Raw genomic sequence first — 17,146 nt, 5'->3', positions numbered from 1 at the left:
TTTCCGCAACACGTTGCGATATGGCACAATACACTTCTCTGGATCAAACTCGACCCACCCACGTAATCAATTAAGCAATGCCGGCCTAACATAAACACGTTTCCAATACGTACAGTTCCATTAACAACCACGAAAAGCAATGGGCTACCAAGAAAACCATAGAAATAGAATGTAGGCTATATTTCTCTATGATGAAACATACCGATATGTATCTATACCCAGGGGCGTCATTTGGGTTCTTGCATTGGAATTATATTGAATTGTGCTTATCTCACGCTATACCACAATATACATACAGTACCAGTAAAAAGTTTGGACACACCTACTCAGTCAAGGTTTTTTTTTTTTTTTTGACAATTTTCTATATTGTAGAATAATAGTGATTACATCAAAACTATGAAATAACACATATGGAATCATGTAGTAACCAAGAAAGTGTATAACAAATCAAAATATATTTTAGATTTGAGATTCTTCAAATAGCCACCCTTTGCCTTGATGACAGCTTTGCACACTCTTTGCATTCTCTCAACCAGCTTCACCTGGAATGCTTTTCATTCACTCTGCCGTCCGACTCATCCCAAACCATCTCAATTGGCTTGAGGTCGGGGGATTGTGGAGGCCAGGTCATCTGATGCAGCGCTCCATCACTCTCCTTCTTGGTAAAATAGCCCTTACACAGCCTGGAGGTGTGTTGGGTCATTGTCCTGTTGAAAAACAAGCTCAAGCCCAAACCAGATGGGATGGCATATCGCTGCAGAATGCTGTGGTAGCCATGCTGGTTAAGTGTGCCTTGAATTCTAAATAAATCACAGACAGTGTCACCAGCAAGGCACCCCCACACCATAACACCTCCTCCTCCATGCTTTACGGTGGGAACTACACATGCGGAGATCATCCGTTCACCCACACCGCGTCTCACAAAGACATGGCAGTTTGGTCTGGAGTCCAATTTGGACTCTAGACCAAAGGACACATTTCCACCTGACTAATGTCCATTGCTCGTGTTTCTTGGCCCAAGCAGGTCTCTCCTTCGTATTGGTGTCCTTTAGTAGTGGTTTATTTGCAGCAATTCGACCATGAAGGCCTGATTCACACAGTCCCCTCTGAACAGTTGATGCTGAGATGTCTCTGTGACTTGAACTCTGTGAAGCATTTATTTGGACTGCAATTTCTGAGGCTGGTAACTCTAATGAACTTATCCTCTGCAGCAGAGGTAACTGGGTCTTCCATTCCTATGGCGGTCCTCAGCCAATTTCATCATAGCACTTGATGGTTTTTGCAGTTGCACTTGAAGAAACTTTGAAAGTTCTTGAAATTTTCCGTATTCTGACCTTAATGTCTTAAAGAAATGATGGACTGTTGTTTCTCTTTGCTAATTTGAGCTGTTCTTGCCATAATATAGACTTGGTCTTTTACCAAATAGGGCTATCTTCTGTATACCCCCCCCCCCCCCCCCCCCCCCCCCCCCTACGTTGTCAAAACACAACTGATTGGCTCAAACACATTAAGAAGGAAAGAAATGCCACAAATTAACTTTTAAGAAGGCACACTTGTGCTTGAATGAGTAGGTGTGTCCAAACTTTTGACTGGTAGTGTAAAAGTTAAAATGCCGAGACCATTGAGTGCTTTTGGTCAAGAAGTGACAGGTTGGCGAAGTCTCTGTTCTTCTCTATCAGCACCATGGACAGCGCCCTACACACTAAGCAAGGAAGTTTTGGAAATGAAAATATAGGCTGGCTAAAGATGTCATTTTGCAATTCCATTTCCTAGGTTTTTGCTGAAAATGGCACCACTGGCCAAGATTTGGATCAAAATCAAGATTGTTTCTTGCCTTTTCAGAAGAGTTGCAGCATCCTTGATGCTTTGCTGAACTTCCTGAGTAATCGATCATTCCATTCTCCCTGAAATCTTTTTGTATGATCCCCCTCAAATGTCAGTTGAATTAGTTGAGCTCTCCTTGGGTGTAGCATGCTTCGTCTGTGCTGACTGAACACGTTTGTCAAAGTGGAAAATTAGTTCTTGCCAGCTGCCTATCATTAACAAGTGTTGACACCTCATTTCCCATAGCACTTCAAACTTGTTTTTCTTTCCACAGTGCAGTGCATTTCAAATGTTCTTTGCTTAATGCGTGCCTTGCTAATCCTTTGATTATATCAATAGCATGCTTCCTGTTAGAATACCCGCCTTGGTTGAAAGCCTTGTCTGCATTAGCATTGGACCCAATACAGAACTTTTGACATGGGAACCAAAACTAACCGAGGCTTCCAGCCACTCTCTTCCTATGAACCAGTTACTATTAAATGAACGTTTTTGGACAGAAAACCTGCGGCTAGATTAGGATTCTAGGCTATCCTGGGCTGGCTCCTGTTTTCCAAGATCGTCAGTAACAGTCAGTGGAGGGGGCTGTGGAGCCATTATCCTGGCGACGCTTGTGGAAGGAGGGTTAGGCTCTTCACACGGTGCTAGCTGGAGCTCGGCAGCATCATCGCTGCCGGGCTTGGCGGCGGCCTCGGTGGTTTGATTTCTGATATCCATCGTGGCAGATTAGCTGGTTAGAGCTAAATAGGCTAACAACACTAATGCCTTATACAGCTAGCTAAGAAGCTAACTGAACACTGTTGTGGTGGGGTGTGAGGCAGAGTTGAGTGAAGCAGCTTCAACTGTAAACTTGACCCGTCCTTATAAATCTAAATCAAATATTACAGGCGGCGGCGTAGTGTACAACGTTATTCACGTAACCTACCACAGATGAGCAGTGTTTTTCCCACTTTTAATGGAAACCCAAAGGAGTCATAACTAACCGCCCAGTGGCTTACCATAGCCCACCTACACACAAACACACACACTCCGCGGCGCGCTCTGTCCATGGTGCTGATACAGCGCAGCGGAGATACAGATTTCACGCGAACCTGTCACTCAATCATTTGAGCTTTGTTATTTTTATATTGGGGCATAAAACAAAAACTGCAGCGGCACAAGTTTCAACTGAAGGGGCTATGCCCTCTTTTGCCCGTCGCGGAACTGGGTCCGTGCACCTTATTTGTGGAATAAGTGGAATAATCTCCAAGGCTCTCTAAAATTGGATGAATTGGTCTAGGGCAATTCAAAAGGCTGGTTGAGGACCTTTTTACTGAAGCATGTGTTTGTTTTTTATGATTGTGTTTAGCTTTTCGTGTGTTGATGTGAATATTGATGTGTATAGTGTGTATTGATGTGGGCTCATCTGTAAAAGAGACCTTGGTCTCAGCATGACTCCCTGTCAAAGTAAAGGTTGAATACAAATAAAAAGTGTTCAGTATGGCACACCGTACCAAAGAGTTAAACAGAAAATGAACATTTCTTATTGGACAACTCAAGGTAGTCCCTATTTCAGTTACTTTTCTTCCATTTGGTACCTATGGAACGCAATCCTGTTATATCTATATGGTGAAAACTACTACACTAGTGGCAGTATATGTCATTGACAGGCCTGTTATCTCTGTTCAGTTGTATGGCAAGAACTACTACCAGCCGGAGCAGTATGTGTCTAAGAGGATGCTGGAGAAGATGGCTCTGCCCACTCTAAAGGAGGAGTTGCCACGATTACATGCCAACAATACCCAGATGCTGCCAGAGGAGGCAGAAACCGAGTACCTAAAAGTAGGCAAGAGGAGAGACAACACACACACACACAAATATACAGTACTGTATGCATGCATATGCATGCATGCACACACACACACACTCAGTATATTTACTGTTTAACCTCTTTCAAACCTTGTTCAACATGAAAAAAGGGCCAGCTCTCACACTTGATTATTATTTGCAATAATATAAGCTTTGGAAATGAAAGACAATTAAAACAAAGCTTCTGTTATTGCAAATCATAATCAAATGAATGCGCGTCCTTTTTTATTTGATCTATGTTGGTTTCAAGCATTCTTTTGACTTGTCTACACAAGAAGATTTTGAGTTGAACGCATTCTTCTCCTTTACTATGATCAAACATACTTGTTCTATCTTTTCTTCAGATTGCCCAGCAGCTTCCAGAGTATGGGATGGTGTTCCATCGGGTAGGCCGGGAGAAGAAGCCTGTGGTGGGGGAGCTGGTGCTGGGAGTCTGTGCCACAGGAATCATCATCTACGAGTTGAAAAACCACCTCCGCACTGTCACACGGCGATTCCTCTGGAAGGAGACCGATACCATCTCCGCCAACGTGAGTACTACTGGAATACTAGGGTTGTACTATAACTACTATAGAACTATTACTAGTTCCACTGTAGACCAGATACCATATTTTCCACACACTCTTAGAAAAAAAGGGTTCCAAAAGGGTTCCTTGCAGAGGGATAGGGTTCTACCAATAACCATTTTCATCTGAAGAACCCTTTTTGGAAGATGAGTGTTCTTTGTAAGGCAAAGGGTTCTACCTAGAACCTTTTTCATCCTAAGAACCGTTTTTGAAGGAAGAGTTCTTTGATGATTCTTTGGAAGACAAGAAGGATTCTTTGGAAGGCAAGAATAAGGGTTTTACATAGAACTCTGAATAACCTTTTTTTATTGAATTTTATTGGCTAGAGCATTAGTGTTTACCTCAATGTGTAGCCCTTTCTTGCAGTCAAATGACCAAATCACCCGCTAGTGGCCTCATGGGTGGCATGTTATTATAATTTTTCATAATTAATAAACATTATTTAAAATAAAATAAAACTGCAGAAAATCTGGTGTTTCAATGTCAAAATGGTTTCATTATTTTTCAGTCTTCTGTGATGTATATAAAGTGTAATATTGGGATGCAAACTCAAAATATAATACATTTCAACTCTATATCTGACATGGTACAGGTGTTTTTTTTGAAGACCATAACCATGTGTGTAAGGTGAACACTTTTGTTTCAAAGTAGATTTGTTTAAGACTACCAAGAAACACTCTATGGCCCTGATTTAGCCCACTGCAGTAACATGTTAAACTTTAGCCTTCTAAAGTTTAAAAAGATAGGTGTGAGAATGTTTTAAATTGTACCTATATGAGAATATTTGTTCACAGCAAATTGACCAGTGTTACCTAGTGTTGATTTTTCAGTTTAACATTTCAGTGTAACAGAGGTAAATTAACACTCAGTGGTGTAAATTAACACCAGTGTTGGTGTGAAAACCAGAGGTGAATGTGATTTGTGTCATTTTTACTTTGTGTAGGGTAAAACACTCAAAACGACACCCATCATTATCATATTTCCCAGCATGCTCTAAAGTAGGCTGATTTTTAAAAAAATGTTTATTTCAATATCTGTGTTTTTGCATGTGCATTGGTTGATTGATTGATTGATTGATCTGATGGTACACAAAGATAAATAGCATAAATGTTTCTAAACTAATCGAATTGGTTAGTAGTTGGACTTATTGTCCCCATTACAGAGATGGTTGTTCCTGTTTAGATGGTTTGGGTAGTCTCATTTATCAATCTTCCCCACCATGGCAGTCATTCTGAATGCGGGTGATTAAAAGTTCAAATTGGAGGTTGTTAATGTATTCACCCACCTTGGCATTTTTCCTATTTTGTTGCCTTACAACCTGGAATTAAAATTGATTTTTTGGGTGTTTCTATCATTTGATTTACACAACATGCCTACCACTTTGAAGATGCAAAATATATTTTATTGTGAAACAAACAAGAAATAAGACAAAAAAACAGAACTTGAGCGTGCATAACTATTCACCCCCTCAAAGTCAATACTTTGTAGAGCCACCTTTTGCAGCAATTACAGCTGCAAGTCTCTTGGGGTATGTCTCTATAAGCTTGGAACATCTAGCCACTGGGATTTTTGCCCATTCTTCAAGGCAAAACTGCTCCAGCTCCTTCAAGTTGGATGGGTTCCGCTGGTGTACAGCAATCTTTAAGTCATACCACAGATTCTCAATTGGATTGAGGTCTGGGCTTTGACTAGTTCATTCAGACTGGGACGGAGGTTCAAATGTTTCCCCTTAAACCACTTGAGTGTTGCTTTAGCAGTATGCTTAGGGTCATTGTCCTGCTGGAAGGTGAACCTCCGTCCCAGTCTGAAATCTCTGGAAGTCTGAAACAGGTTTCCCTCAAGGACACCATCCCCACAGTGAAGCATGGTGGTGGCAGCATCATGCTGACATCCCCACAGAATGATGTTGCCATCACCATGCTTCACTGTGGGGATGGTGTTCTTGGTGTGATGAGAGGTGTTCGGTTTGCGCCAGACAGCGTTTTCCTTGATGGCCAAAAAGCTCAATTTTAGCCTCAGAGTACCAGAGTACCTTCTTCCATATGTTTGGGGAGTCTCCCACATTCCTTTTGACGAACACCAAATGTGTTTGCTTATTTTTTTCTTTAAGCAATGGCTTTTTTTCTGGCCACTCTTCCGTAAAGCCCAGCTCTGTGGCTTGTACGGCTTATAGTGGTCCTATGGACAGAAACTCCAATCTCTGCTGTGGAGCTTTGCAGCTCCTTCAGGGTTATCTTTGGTCTCTTTGTTGCCTCTGATTAATTCCCTCCTTGCCTGGTCCGTGAGTTTTGGTGGGCGGCCCTCTCTTGGCAGGTTTGTTGTGGTACCATATTCTTTCCATTTTTTTTATAATGGATTTAATGGTGCTCCGTGGGATGTACAAAGTTTCAGATATTTTTTTATAACCCAACCCTGATCTGTACTTCTCCCCAACTTTGTCCCTGACCTGTTTGGAGAGCTCCTTGGTCTTCATGGTGCCGCTTGCTTGGTGGTGCCCCTTGCTTAGTGGTGTTGCAGACTCTGGGGCCTTAGATTGCACACAGGTGGACTATATTTAACTAATTATGTGACTTCTGAAGGTAATTGGTTGCACCAGATCTTATTTAGGGGCTTCATAGCAAAGGGGGTGAATACATATGCACGCACCACTTTTCCGTAATTGATTTTTTCAATTTTTTTGAAAAAAGTTATTTTTTTCATTTCACTTCACCAATTTGGACTATTTTGTGTATGACCATTGTATGTATCTATTGTCATAAAGAGTTTAATTTTAAAGCCTGGTGGAACCGTTCATAGAGGGTTCTAGGAAGAACCAGTTACAGGGGGTTCTATGAAGAAACCAACATAGAGGGTTCTACCTAGCATCAAAAAGGGTTTGCCTATGGGGACAAACCCAAAAAACCCTATATGGTTCTACTTAGCACCTTTTTTTCTAAGAGTGCACTGTGCTTTCAGAAGTGTTTGCCATTAACCGCTCCAATGCTCTGGATTTAAAAGACAACCCCCTGACGGTTGTCTCTCTCCCCTCCTCCCCCAGCATCGTAAACTGACCATAGAGTGTGGTGGTCCCAGTGGTAAGAAGCACATCTTTGTGACAGAGAGTTCTAAGATTGCCCAGTACCTCGTCAGTCTCTGCTCCGGGCAGCACAAGTTCCACAGCGAGATGAGTTCCAGGCAACTCAGCCACAGCATTGCTCAAGGTACGGGGTTCTTAGAGCACACACGGGCAGGCACACACACACACGCACACAAACACACACAATTGCTTATTCATTATGATTATTTGTTGTCTTTCCAGATGAGAACATTGAGAGGTACCAGTCTATCTGTCGGACGCGCGACTCCCGTATGAAGCGTCTTTCATGTTCTGAGGTCGTCCTGAACAACCTCGGCCACCGCGAGTCGTTAAGTAAGTCGTGTGATGAAATCATGGCGAAGGTGGAGGCGCGTCTAAGGCAACAGAGAGAGTTGAGGGAGATGAACAGAGATCTACCCGAGCCATGCCCACTGTCAGAGATGAAGGAACAGCAGGCCTGGAGGTAACACTACAAAACAGCACATAACACTATGTAACCCTACATAACACTGCATACACTACATACTGTACATAACACTACATAACAATGAACCTCATCATCAATACAATTATTTTCACTTGAGCTCAAAGGGTCCTACATTCTATGCGGGGAACTCACCTCATCCACATAATTTTGTTTATTCGTCCACAAAGGGAGAGACCCTCTGCTTACTTACGTTGACTTTATCCTTTTGATAATGATGACAATCATTATGGTGACAAACTATGTGTCGTTGTGTTCTAGTACTCCATAATTATTTCCAACAGTACAGATTATTAGCTTAATGATAAACTATGTAAACCCATGACTGTTGTTGTGTTCCAGTACTCCAGAGCCCATCCCCAGAATCATGTCCAGTCCCTCGCTACAGAAACATGACTCTGAGGGCTTCTCAGATGCCCCCTCCACAACCTCCTCCATACGAGGTGAGGACTGAGTACGCTATATACTCTTATCTGAATAATTTACTATAACACTGCATATGCTTAACTCTCTGCATTAACTTAACTCAAATCTTAGCCTTTTTTATGAATGCTCTTGGTATTGTGTTTAACCCTTGACCTGTGGGTTATTTTACAGTAGACACTCCAACCAGGGGTTCTCCAGAGAGAGAGATCATCTGTCTGGTCCTAAGGAAAGACCCTAAACTGGGCTTTGGTGAGTAATAGGGTTTTAGGGGTGATTAGGAATTTAAGGGTGATTTTTGTAGATTTGTTTTTTTGTCATAGAAATACAATGACTCTGGTCCTCTGTCTCTCTCTCTCTCTATTTATCTCTATTTCTCAGGGTTTGTGATAGTGGGGGAGAACAACACAGGGAAACTGGGCCTGGGAATCTTCATAGCCTCCATCGTACCTGACGGACCAGCAGACAGAGATGGCAGAATCAGACCAGGTACTGAACAGGGAGATAAAACAAGTCTTCAGGAGTCAGACGAGATTACTTATCAAGTGAACATAGTTCAAACACACACACATACAGTGCCTTCAGAAAGTATTCACTCCCCTTGACTTTTCCCACATTTTGTTGTGTTACAAAGTGAGATTTAAATGGATTTAATTGTAATTTTTTTGTCAACGATCTACACAAAATATTCTGTAATGTCAAAGTGGAAGACAATTTCTAACATGAAAAATGAAAAATAAAACACTAATATATCTTCATTAGATAAGTATTCAACCCCCTGAGTCAATACATGTTAGAATCACCTTTGGCAGCGATTACAGCTGTGCGTCTTTCTGGGTAATTCTCTTAAGAGCTTAACATTTGCCCATTATTCTTATCTAAATTCTTAAAGTGCTGTCAAATTGGTTGTTGATCATTGCTAGACAACCATTTTCCAGTCTTGCCATATATTTTCAAGCAGAATTAAGTCAAAACTGTAACATGGCCACTCAGGAACATTCACTCTCTTCTTGGTAAGCAACCTCAGTGTATATTTGGCCTTGTGTTTTAGGTTATTGTCCTGCTGAAAGGTGAATTAATCTCCCAGTGTCTGGTGGAAAGCAGACTGAACCAGGTTTTCCTCTAGGATTTTGCCTGTGCTTAGCTCCATTCCGTTTATTTTTTATCCTGAAAAACTCCCCAGTCCTTAACGATTTCAAGCATACCCATAACATGATGCAGCTACCACTATGCTTGAAAATATGAGTGGTACTCAGTAATGTGTTGCATTGGATTTGCCCCAAACATAACACTTTGTGTTCAGGACAAAAAGTGAATTGCTTTCCCACACTCCATATATAGGCTGTAACACAACAAAATGTGGAAAGAATCTTAGTCTTTTTAAAAATCTTTGGTTGATTGTCAGACTGATACTGTGCTTTAATTGGTTGATTATGCAGGTGGTTGTCTGATCTCTCTAAATAAGATCAGTCTGGAGGGCGTGACGTTCACTGACGCAGCAGCCATCCTCCAGAGCTGCCCTGATGAGGTGGAGCTCATCGTCTCACAGCCCAAATGTACGTAGAACCTATTACAACCTAATATAACCCACCCAAATATACTCTTCATACTCTGTCATTGTCACAGCTCTCTTTATCATTTATTTTTATTTCTAGACCTTATCTGGAAGATTGCTGCTTTTCTCACTCGTCTTTTTTGGTACTGAGTATGATTATACTTTTTTTAACTGGTTGATTAGCTTTTTTCACCCTCTTCCATTCGTCTGGGTGTATATTTCTGGTAAAGGGAAAGGGGGATACCTCGTCAGTTATACAACTGAATGTATTCAACTGAAATGTGTCTTCCGCATTTAACCCCTCTGAATGTGTCTGTAGCTAGGTTTCTATCCAATTGGCAACAGATTTTCATTTGAATATTCTAAAATCTACATGAAAACAATGTGCATTTTCCCACCAGAGATGTGTTTCCATCAAATTGATACAAGTGAAATGGGTTTCCATCGCATTTTCAACTGTACTAATGGTTTTGTCACAAAATAATGTTGTGTTATATAACGAATGTGCCCACTCTGGTCTTGGCACGTGGGCTCTAGCCAATAGCTCGCAGATACACTACCGGTCAAGGGTTTTTCTTTATTTGTACTATTTTCTACATTGTAGAATAATAATGAAGACATCAAAACTATGAAATAACACATATTGAATCATGTAGTAACCAAAACATTGTTAAACAATTCAAAATATATTTTATATTTGAGATTCTTAAAATAGCCACCCTTTGCCTTGATGACAGCATTGCACACTCTTGGCATTCTCTCAACCAGCTTCACCTGGAATGGTTTTCCAACAGTCTTGAAGGAGTTCCCACATATGCTGAGCAATTGTTGGCTGCTTTTCCTTCACTCTGCGGTCTGACATTCATCCCAAACCATCTCAATTTGGTTGAGGTTCGGGAGATTATGGAGGCCAGGTCATCTGATGCAGCGCTCCATCACTCTTCTTCTTGGTAAAATAGCCCTTACACAGCCTGGAGGTGTGTTGGGTCATTGTCCTGTTGAAAAACAAACGATAGTCCCACTAAGCCCAAACCAGATAGGATGGTGTATCGCTGCAGAATGCTGTGTGCCTTGAATTCTAAATAAATCACATGCTTTACGGTGGGAACCACACATGCGGAGATCATCCGTTCACCCATTTTTTCAAAATGTACTTTACTCACATAAAATGGTTGGAAGGAAACCTGGGTCCTCATTTATCAATATTGCATAGAAACTATTCTAAAATACTACTAATGAACATAATTTAGAATGTTCATACACATAGAAAAAGTGTGATTTATCAAACAATCCTACGAGCGTCATACACACACCCAGTGGCGGCTCCTGAAAAAATTCTCAGGGGGGGCAATTTTTCTGATGATTTAGGTGACCTACACACATTTTAAAAAAGATATGTCCAGCAACAACATGAAGACAGGGGCAGCATATAAGTCAATACCAGAAGCATTTATTGACTGATCTCAAAAGTGTTGGCTTACCAGGGTTGGTGGAGCCCTCAGTTTCATCTTTGCCTCGCAAAGCTAACTCAAACACTCCGCAAAACTTCACACACTGGATTAGCCGGCTGAGGATGTGGCGGTTCTTGCTAATGTCGTAGTAAATATATTTGTTATAGTGAATATGGAATATGATATGTTGAGTAAAATGTTGTGCTAAGATCTATTTAGGTCAGGAGCTGGTTATAAGTTCTGTTCCTATCCAATAACAATGGACAAAAGGGTCCTATCTTGTCAGCCTTGTCAGTTTCAGTTCTCCAGTAAACTTGTGATTATCAACACTAACCTCATCGTTGTGGCGGCGGACAGCTAGCCTGTATCCCTCATCCAGTTGAGTGGGAATGTTCACTCTCCCCAAAGCAGACAATCTCAAACAGGTATCCATGTGGGTCTTTGACAGCTCATGTTTCTTAATCTTTCCTGAAAGATGGTGCATGTCCGTTACACACCAGTCGCTGTCCAAGCGGTGCTGTCTGCCGTGCCGCCTTCAGGGTGAAAGAGTAAGCAGGGGGTAGCAGAAGACTGCATTAGCTACATCGCAGCCTGCTAGCCAGGTTTTTCGTTCGTACCAATCTTTGGAAAATCCTCGGGTGTAGGACTTCCCCCCTTTAGTAGAAACCTGTTGAATTATTAAATTTGGTCTGGGAGGTCCTAATTGTTTCGTTGCCAATTTATCTTGATTTGTTCGCCGACAAAAAGGAACTTCTTTCAAAGACACAATCGAGTTGCACTGAAGCCTAGCCATTTTGACAGTAATAGTGAATTGATTGACGCTGCTACCCGCTCTTTTCTTAGTTACGTTCATGGTTATGTTACGTATGACGAAAGCGCGTAAGTGCAAGCCCTCAGAAACCCATAGAGATTGTATTGAAAGCTCTGATATTTGAAAAAAATAGATTTTACATGGGAGTCTATGACAGACTTCTGGGCAATTTTCAACCTGACTGAAATCGCCCCAAAAGGGGGGGGGGGGGGGGGGCATTTGAAGCACGACTTTAGCCTGATTGGACATTTAGTGGCACTGTGGCAGATCAGACGTCTAGATTACAACACTGATAACTACTGTTGCCGTGATATAATTGATTAGAAAAAAAATCCCTTCCTTTTCCCGTTTGGCAGTGCGTCGCCCATATCGCCCTATTGAACACACCGCCCCTGCACACACCAGTAGGAGATAATCATTGATAAATACCAATTGTTCTTAGCCTCAGTGCTCATGCACGACCATGGCTATTTGTTTTTTGAAACACCCCTAATTTAACCATATATGGTCAAAATGATCCCTTTAAAGCCTTACCATGAAATACGTTGCAACCCAAAATAGCTTAAAAATCATAAATTCAGAGACTGAAATAGAGGTGCTAGTGTCAGAGATTGAGTACAACCAAAATGTTTTATTTTGCTCGCTCAGTTGTTGCTTGACCAGTAAAAATTTAAACATAGCTACAAAGAGAGGACCATTAAGACAATTAGTTGCTTTAGCAATGACAAATATACTTCAAATGAGTAGGCAAAACTCACCAAAAAGCCATCCATCCTCCAACAGCTCCCTCCTGTAGGTGTATCAGCCAACATTGCTGATCTGCAGAATGAACGAGTCATGCGGTACACCTGGCCAACTTGCCACCACATTCAGCAGTGTCTTTTGCGCCTCACATAACCTATCACCTGCACATTTAAGAGAGGAAGCCTTCTCTGTTCATATAGTTGAACTAGTTTTGGGATGGTGCTTTTATGGCGATGTGGGTGCAGTCTATTACTCTGTCCGTATTTGGGAACCCATTGATGGCAAAGAAACCCCTCTTGACTTCAACCTGTTGTGCAGTGGTGTATGGAAATTGTATGTTAGATTGTTTTGCTGATGATTGCATCCAAAACATTGGCTCATCAAGGGTTGTGCGATGCCAATCGGCAAGCTTCACTTGAAAGTGCCCTTTGTGGATAGCACTTGGATGTGCACAGGAATGGCATGCAAGTAGGTCTTAAATCCTTGCAAAACTCCTATAAGATTGGTTTTGGGAAGCAATGTCTGATGAGCCAATCTGTACTTTTTGCACAAAATGTCCCAACTTTCTCTAAAAACTAGCTCTCTGGGAAATGCAGCGTGTGACAAATCTTCCAACAGAGCAAGATCAGTCATCTCTCATTCCATTTCCATTATCTCAGTCTTTTATAGTATTTCAACAATGGTTTCACTTTCACACATGCCTCTAATTTAACAAATGACTTACTTTATATGGCTTATTATCGTAACAAATGCACTGATGTGGTCAAATTATGTACCTTGCAAAAGTATTCATCCCCCTTGGCGTTTTTCCTATTTTGTTGCATTACAGCCTGTAATTTAAATTGATTTTTATTTGGATTTAATGTAATGGCCTTACACAAAATAGTCCAAATTGGTGAAGTGAAATGAAAAAAAATTACTTGTTTAAAAAATCAATAACAGAAAAGTGGTGCGTGCATATGTATTCACCTCCTTTGCTCTGGTGCATCCAATTACCTTCAGAACTCACATAATTAGTTAAATAAAGTCCACCTGTGTGAAATCTAAGTGTCACATGATCTGTCACATGATCTCAGTGTATATATACACCTGTTCTGAAAGAGTCTGCAACACCCCTAATCAATGGGCCCCACCAAGCAAGCGGCACCATGAAGACCAAGGAGCTCACCAAACAGGTCAGGGACAAAGTTGTGGAGAAGTACAGATCAGGGTTGGGTTATAAAAAAATATCTGAAACTTTGAACATCCCACCATTAAATCCATTATAAAAAAATGGAAAGAATATGGCACCACAACAAACCTGCCAAGAGCGGGCCGCCCACCAAAACTCACGGACCAGGCAATGAGGGCATTAATCAGAGAGGCAACAAAGAGATCAAAGACAACCCTGAAGGAACTGCAAAGCTCCACAGTGGAGATTGGAGTATATGTCCATAGGACCACTTTAAGCCGTACACTCCACAGAGATGGGCTTTACGGAAGAGTGGCCAGAAAAAAGCCATTGCTTAAAGAAAAAAATAAACAAACACGTTTGGTGTTTGCCAAAAGGCATGTGGGAGACTCCTCAAACATATGGAAGAAGATACTCTGGTCAGATGAGACTAAAATTGAGCTTTTTGGCCATCAAGGAAAACGCTATGTCTGGCGCAAACCCAACACCTCTCACCCCAAGAACACCATCCCCACAGTGAAGCATGGTGGTGGCAGCATCATGCTGTGGGGATGTTTTTCATCGGCAGGGACTGGGAAACTGGTCAGAATTGAAGGAATGATGGATGGCGCTAAATACAGGGAAATTCTTGAGGGAAACCTGTTTCAGTCTTCCAGAGATTTCAGACTGGGATGGAGGTTCACCTTCCAGCAGGACAATGACCCTAAGCATACTGCTAAAGCAACACTCAAGTGGTTTAAGGGGAAAGATTTACATGTCTTGGAATGGCCTAGTCAAAGCCCAGACCTCAATCCAATTGAGAATCTGTGGTATGACTTAAAGATTGCTGTACACTATCTAATCTATCTAATCTATCTATCTATCTAATCTATCTAATCTCTGAGGGACAGTATGAGCTCGCTGGCTCCTAGTACCTGGAGTATGACATTAAAGACTTTTGTTCTTGGGGAGAACAGGTCATGATGTTGGAGAAGGGGGTTCAATAAGCACTAGTCACCTACTTTATCATGCTGTATAACCAGTAACAACCGCTATCTTCCCATTTTCACACTATAGTGTCAAACTGAACCAAACTGTGCTGGGTTGGACATTTTATTTTCACATCGTCTTTTTCACACATTTCCAGCAACCAGGCCAGCTCAGTACAGCTTTGTTTGGCATGGCTTGGTACAGCTCATTAGTGTGTCCCTTCCCTCCCATGCAGATTCTCTGAGGGACAGTAAGACTTCTCTGGCCCCCAGTACTCTGAATCTGATGTTGGAGAGGGGCATTGGGTCCCAGACCACCCTGAGTGGAACAGAATTCCATCCGGCCATGGAGGAGTTGGAGGAAGCACTGGCTCTGTCCAACATGGCTACACCTAAACATGGCAAGAGACTCCACATCCCTGTGGTCCGGATCCTGGATGCTCAGGTAATGCTGGTATATTATTCAGTTTTTTAAAGATTTTTCTGTGTTTTTGTTATTGTGTTAAAGGCCCAATGGAGCTGTTTTTATCTCAGTATAAAATAATTTCTGGGTAACAATTAAGTACTTTATTGTAAAAGTTTTTCATTAAAATTGTTTTTGGCAACAAAGAAAATTCTCAAGCAAGAATTTTGCTAGGACTGTCTGGGAGTGGTCTGATTGGGGAGGGGCACCAAAGTGGTGGCGGGGCCTAATGGGAGGGATATGCAATCTGAAAACTAGCTGTTATTGGTCTGGACCTTTTTTTGTTATTGGTCTATTTACAGTGCCTTCAGAAAGTATTCATACCCCTTGATTTATTCCACATTCAAAATGAATTACATAAAACATTTTTGCCCATCTACACACAATACCCCATATTGACATAGTGAAAACATGTTTTTAGAAATTGTAGCAAATTTATTGAAAATGAAATACAGATATACACTATAAATACAAAAGGTATGTGGACACCCCTTCATATTAGTGGATTCGGCTATTTCAGCCACACCCATGCTGACAGGTGTATAATCGAGCACACAGCCATGCAATCTCCATAGACAAACATTGGCTGTAGACTGGCCTTACTGAAGAGCTCGGTGACTTTCATAGGATGCCACCTTTCCAACAAGTCAGTTCGTTACATTTCTGCCCTGCTAGAGCTACCCTGGTCAACTGTAAGTGCTGTTATTGTGAAGTGGAAACGTCTAGGAGTAACAACGTCTCAGCCGTGAAGTGGCAGGCCACACAAGCTCACAGAACCGGACTGCCGAGTGGTGAAGCGCGTAGCACATAAAAATCGTCTGTCCTTGGTTGCAACACTCACTACCAAGTTCCAAAGTGTAAAGCTCGCTGCCATTTGACTCTGGAGTAGTGGAAATGCATTCTCTGGAGTAATGAATCACGCTTCATCATCTGGCAGTCTGACGGACAAATCTGTGTTTGGTGGATGCCAGGAGAAAGCTACCTGCCCAAATGCATAGTGCTAACTGTAAAGTTTGGTGGAGGAGGAATAATGGTCTGGGACTGTTTTTTATGGTTCATGCTAGGCCCCCCTGGGAAAGCCTTCCCAGATGAGTGGAGGCTGTTATATTAAATTAAATTAAAAAAAATTGTTATAGCAGCAAAGGGGGACCAACTCCATATTAATGCCCATGATTTTGGAATTTGATGTTCAACGAGCAGGTGTCCACATACCTTTGGCCATGTAGTGTATCTTATTCACATATTAGAATCACCTTTGGCACCAATTACAGCTGTGAGTCTTTCTAGATAAGTTTCTAAGAGCTTTGCACACCTGGATTGTACAATATTTGCACAATATTCTTTTTCAAATTCTTCAAGCCCTGTCAAGTTGGTTGTTGATCATTGCTAGACAGACATTTTCAAGTCTTGCCATAGATTTTCAAGCTGATTTAAGTCAAAATTGTAACTTGGCCACTCAGGAACATTCAATGTAATCTTGGTAAGCAACTCCAGTTTATATTTGGCCTTGTGTTTTAGGTTATTGTCCTGCTGAAAGGTGAATTTTTCTCCCAGTGTCTGTTGGAAAACAGACTGAACCAGATTTTCCTCTAGTATTTTCCCAGTGCTTAGCTCTATTCCATTTATTTTTATCCTAAAAAAAACTCCCTAGTCCTTGCTGATGTGTTGTGTTGGATTTTCCCCAAACATAACTCTTTGTATTCAGGACATGAAGTTGATTTCTTTGCCACATTTTTTGCAGTTTTACTTTAGTGCCTTATTGCGA

General features: G+C 41.5%; 1 protein-coding gene across 1 annotated transcript in view; it reads left to right on the top strand.

Annotated features, from left to right (window-relative positions):
- The window catches only part of ptpn20 (protein tyrosine phosphatase non-receptor type 20), a gene marked incomplete at both ends in the record, with an annotated part of 149,626 nt that overhangs the window by 35,210 nt on the left and 97,270 nt on the right, over positions 1 to 17,146 (top strand). Inside the window, 9 exons of the mRNA XM_084153066.1 lie at positions 3,490 to 3,642; positions 4,014 to 4,199; positions 7,273 to 7,435; positions 7,534 to 7,774; positions 8,138 to 8,238; positions 8,393 to 8,470; positions 8,600 to 8,707; positions 9,658 to 9,774; positions 15,155 to 15,363. Of these exons, the coding sequence (XP_084009192.1) occupies positions 3,490 to 3,642; positions 4,014 to 4,199; positions 7,273 to 7,435; positions 7,534 to 7,774; positions 8,138 to 8,238; positions 8,393 to 8,470; positions 8,600 to 8,707; positions 9,658 to 9,774; positions 15,155 to 15,363 (1,356 nt within the window). The remainder of the gene's footprint in view (positions 1 to 3,489; positions 3,643 to 4,013; positions 4,200 to 7,272; positions 7,436 to 7,533; positions 7,775 to 8,137; positions 8,239 to 8,392; positions 8,471 to 8,599; positions 8,708 to 9,657; positions 9,775 to 15,154; positions 15,364 to 17,146) is intronic.

This window comes from Coregonus lavaretus (genome assembly GCF_964263955.1).
Source record: "Coregonus lavaretus genome assembly, chromosome: 36".
In the NCBI taxonomy this organism is placed as follows: domain Eukaryota; kingdom Metazoa; phylum Chordata; class Actinopteri; order Salmoniformes; family Salmonidae; genus Coregonus; species Coregonus lavaretus.
This window is presented reverse-complemented; position numbering and strand designations above follow the sequence as displayed.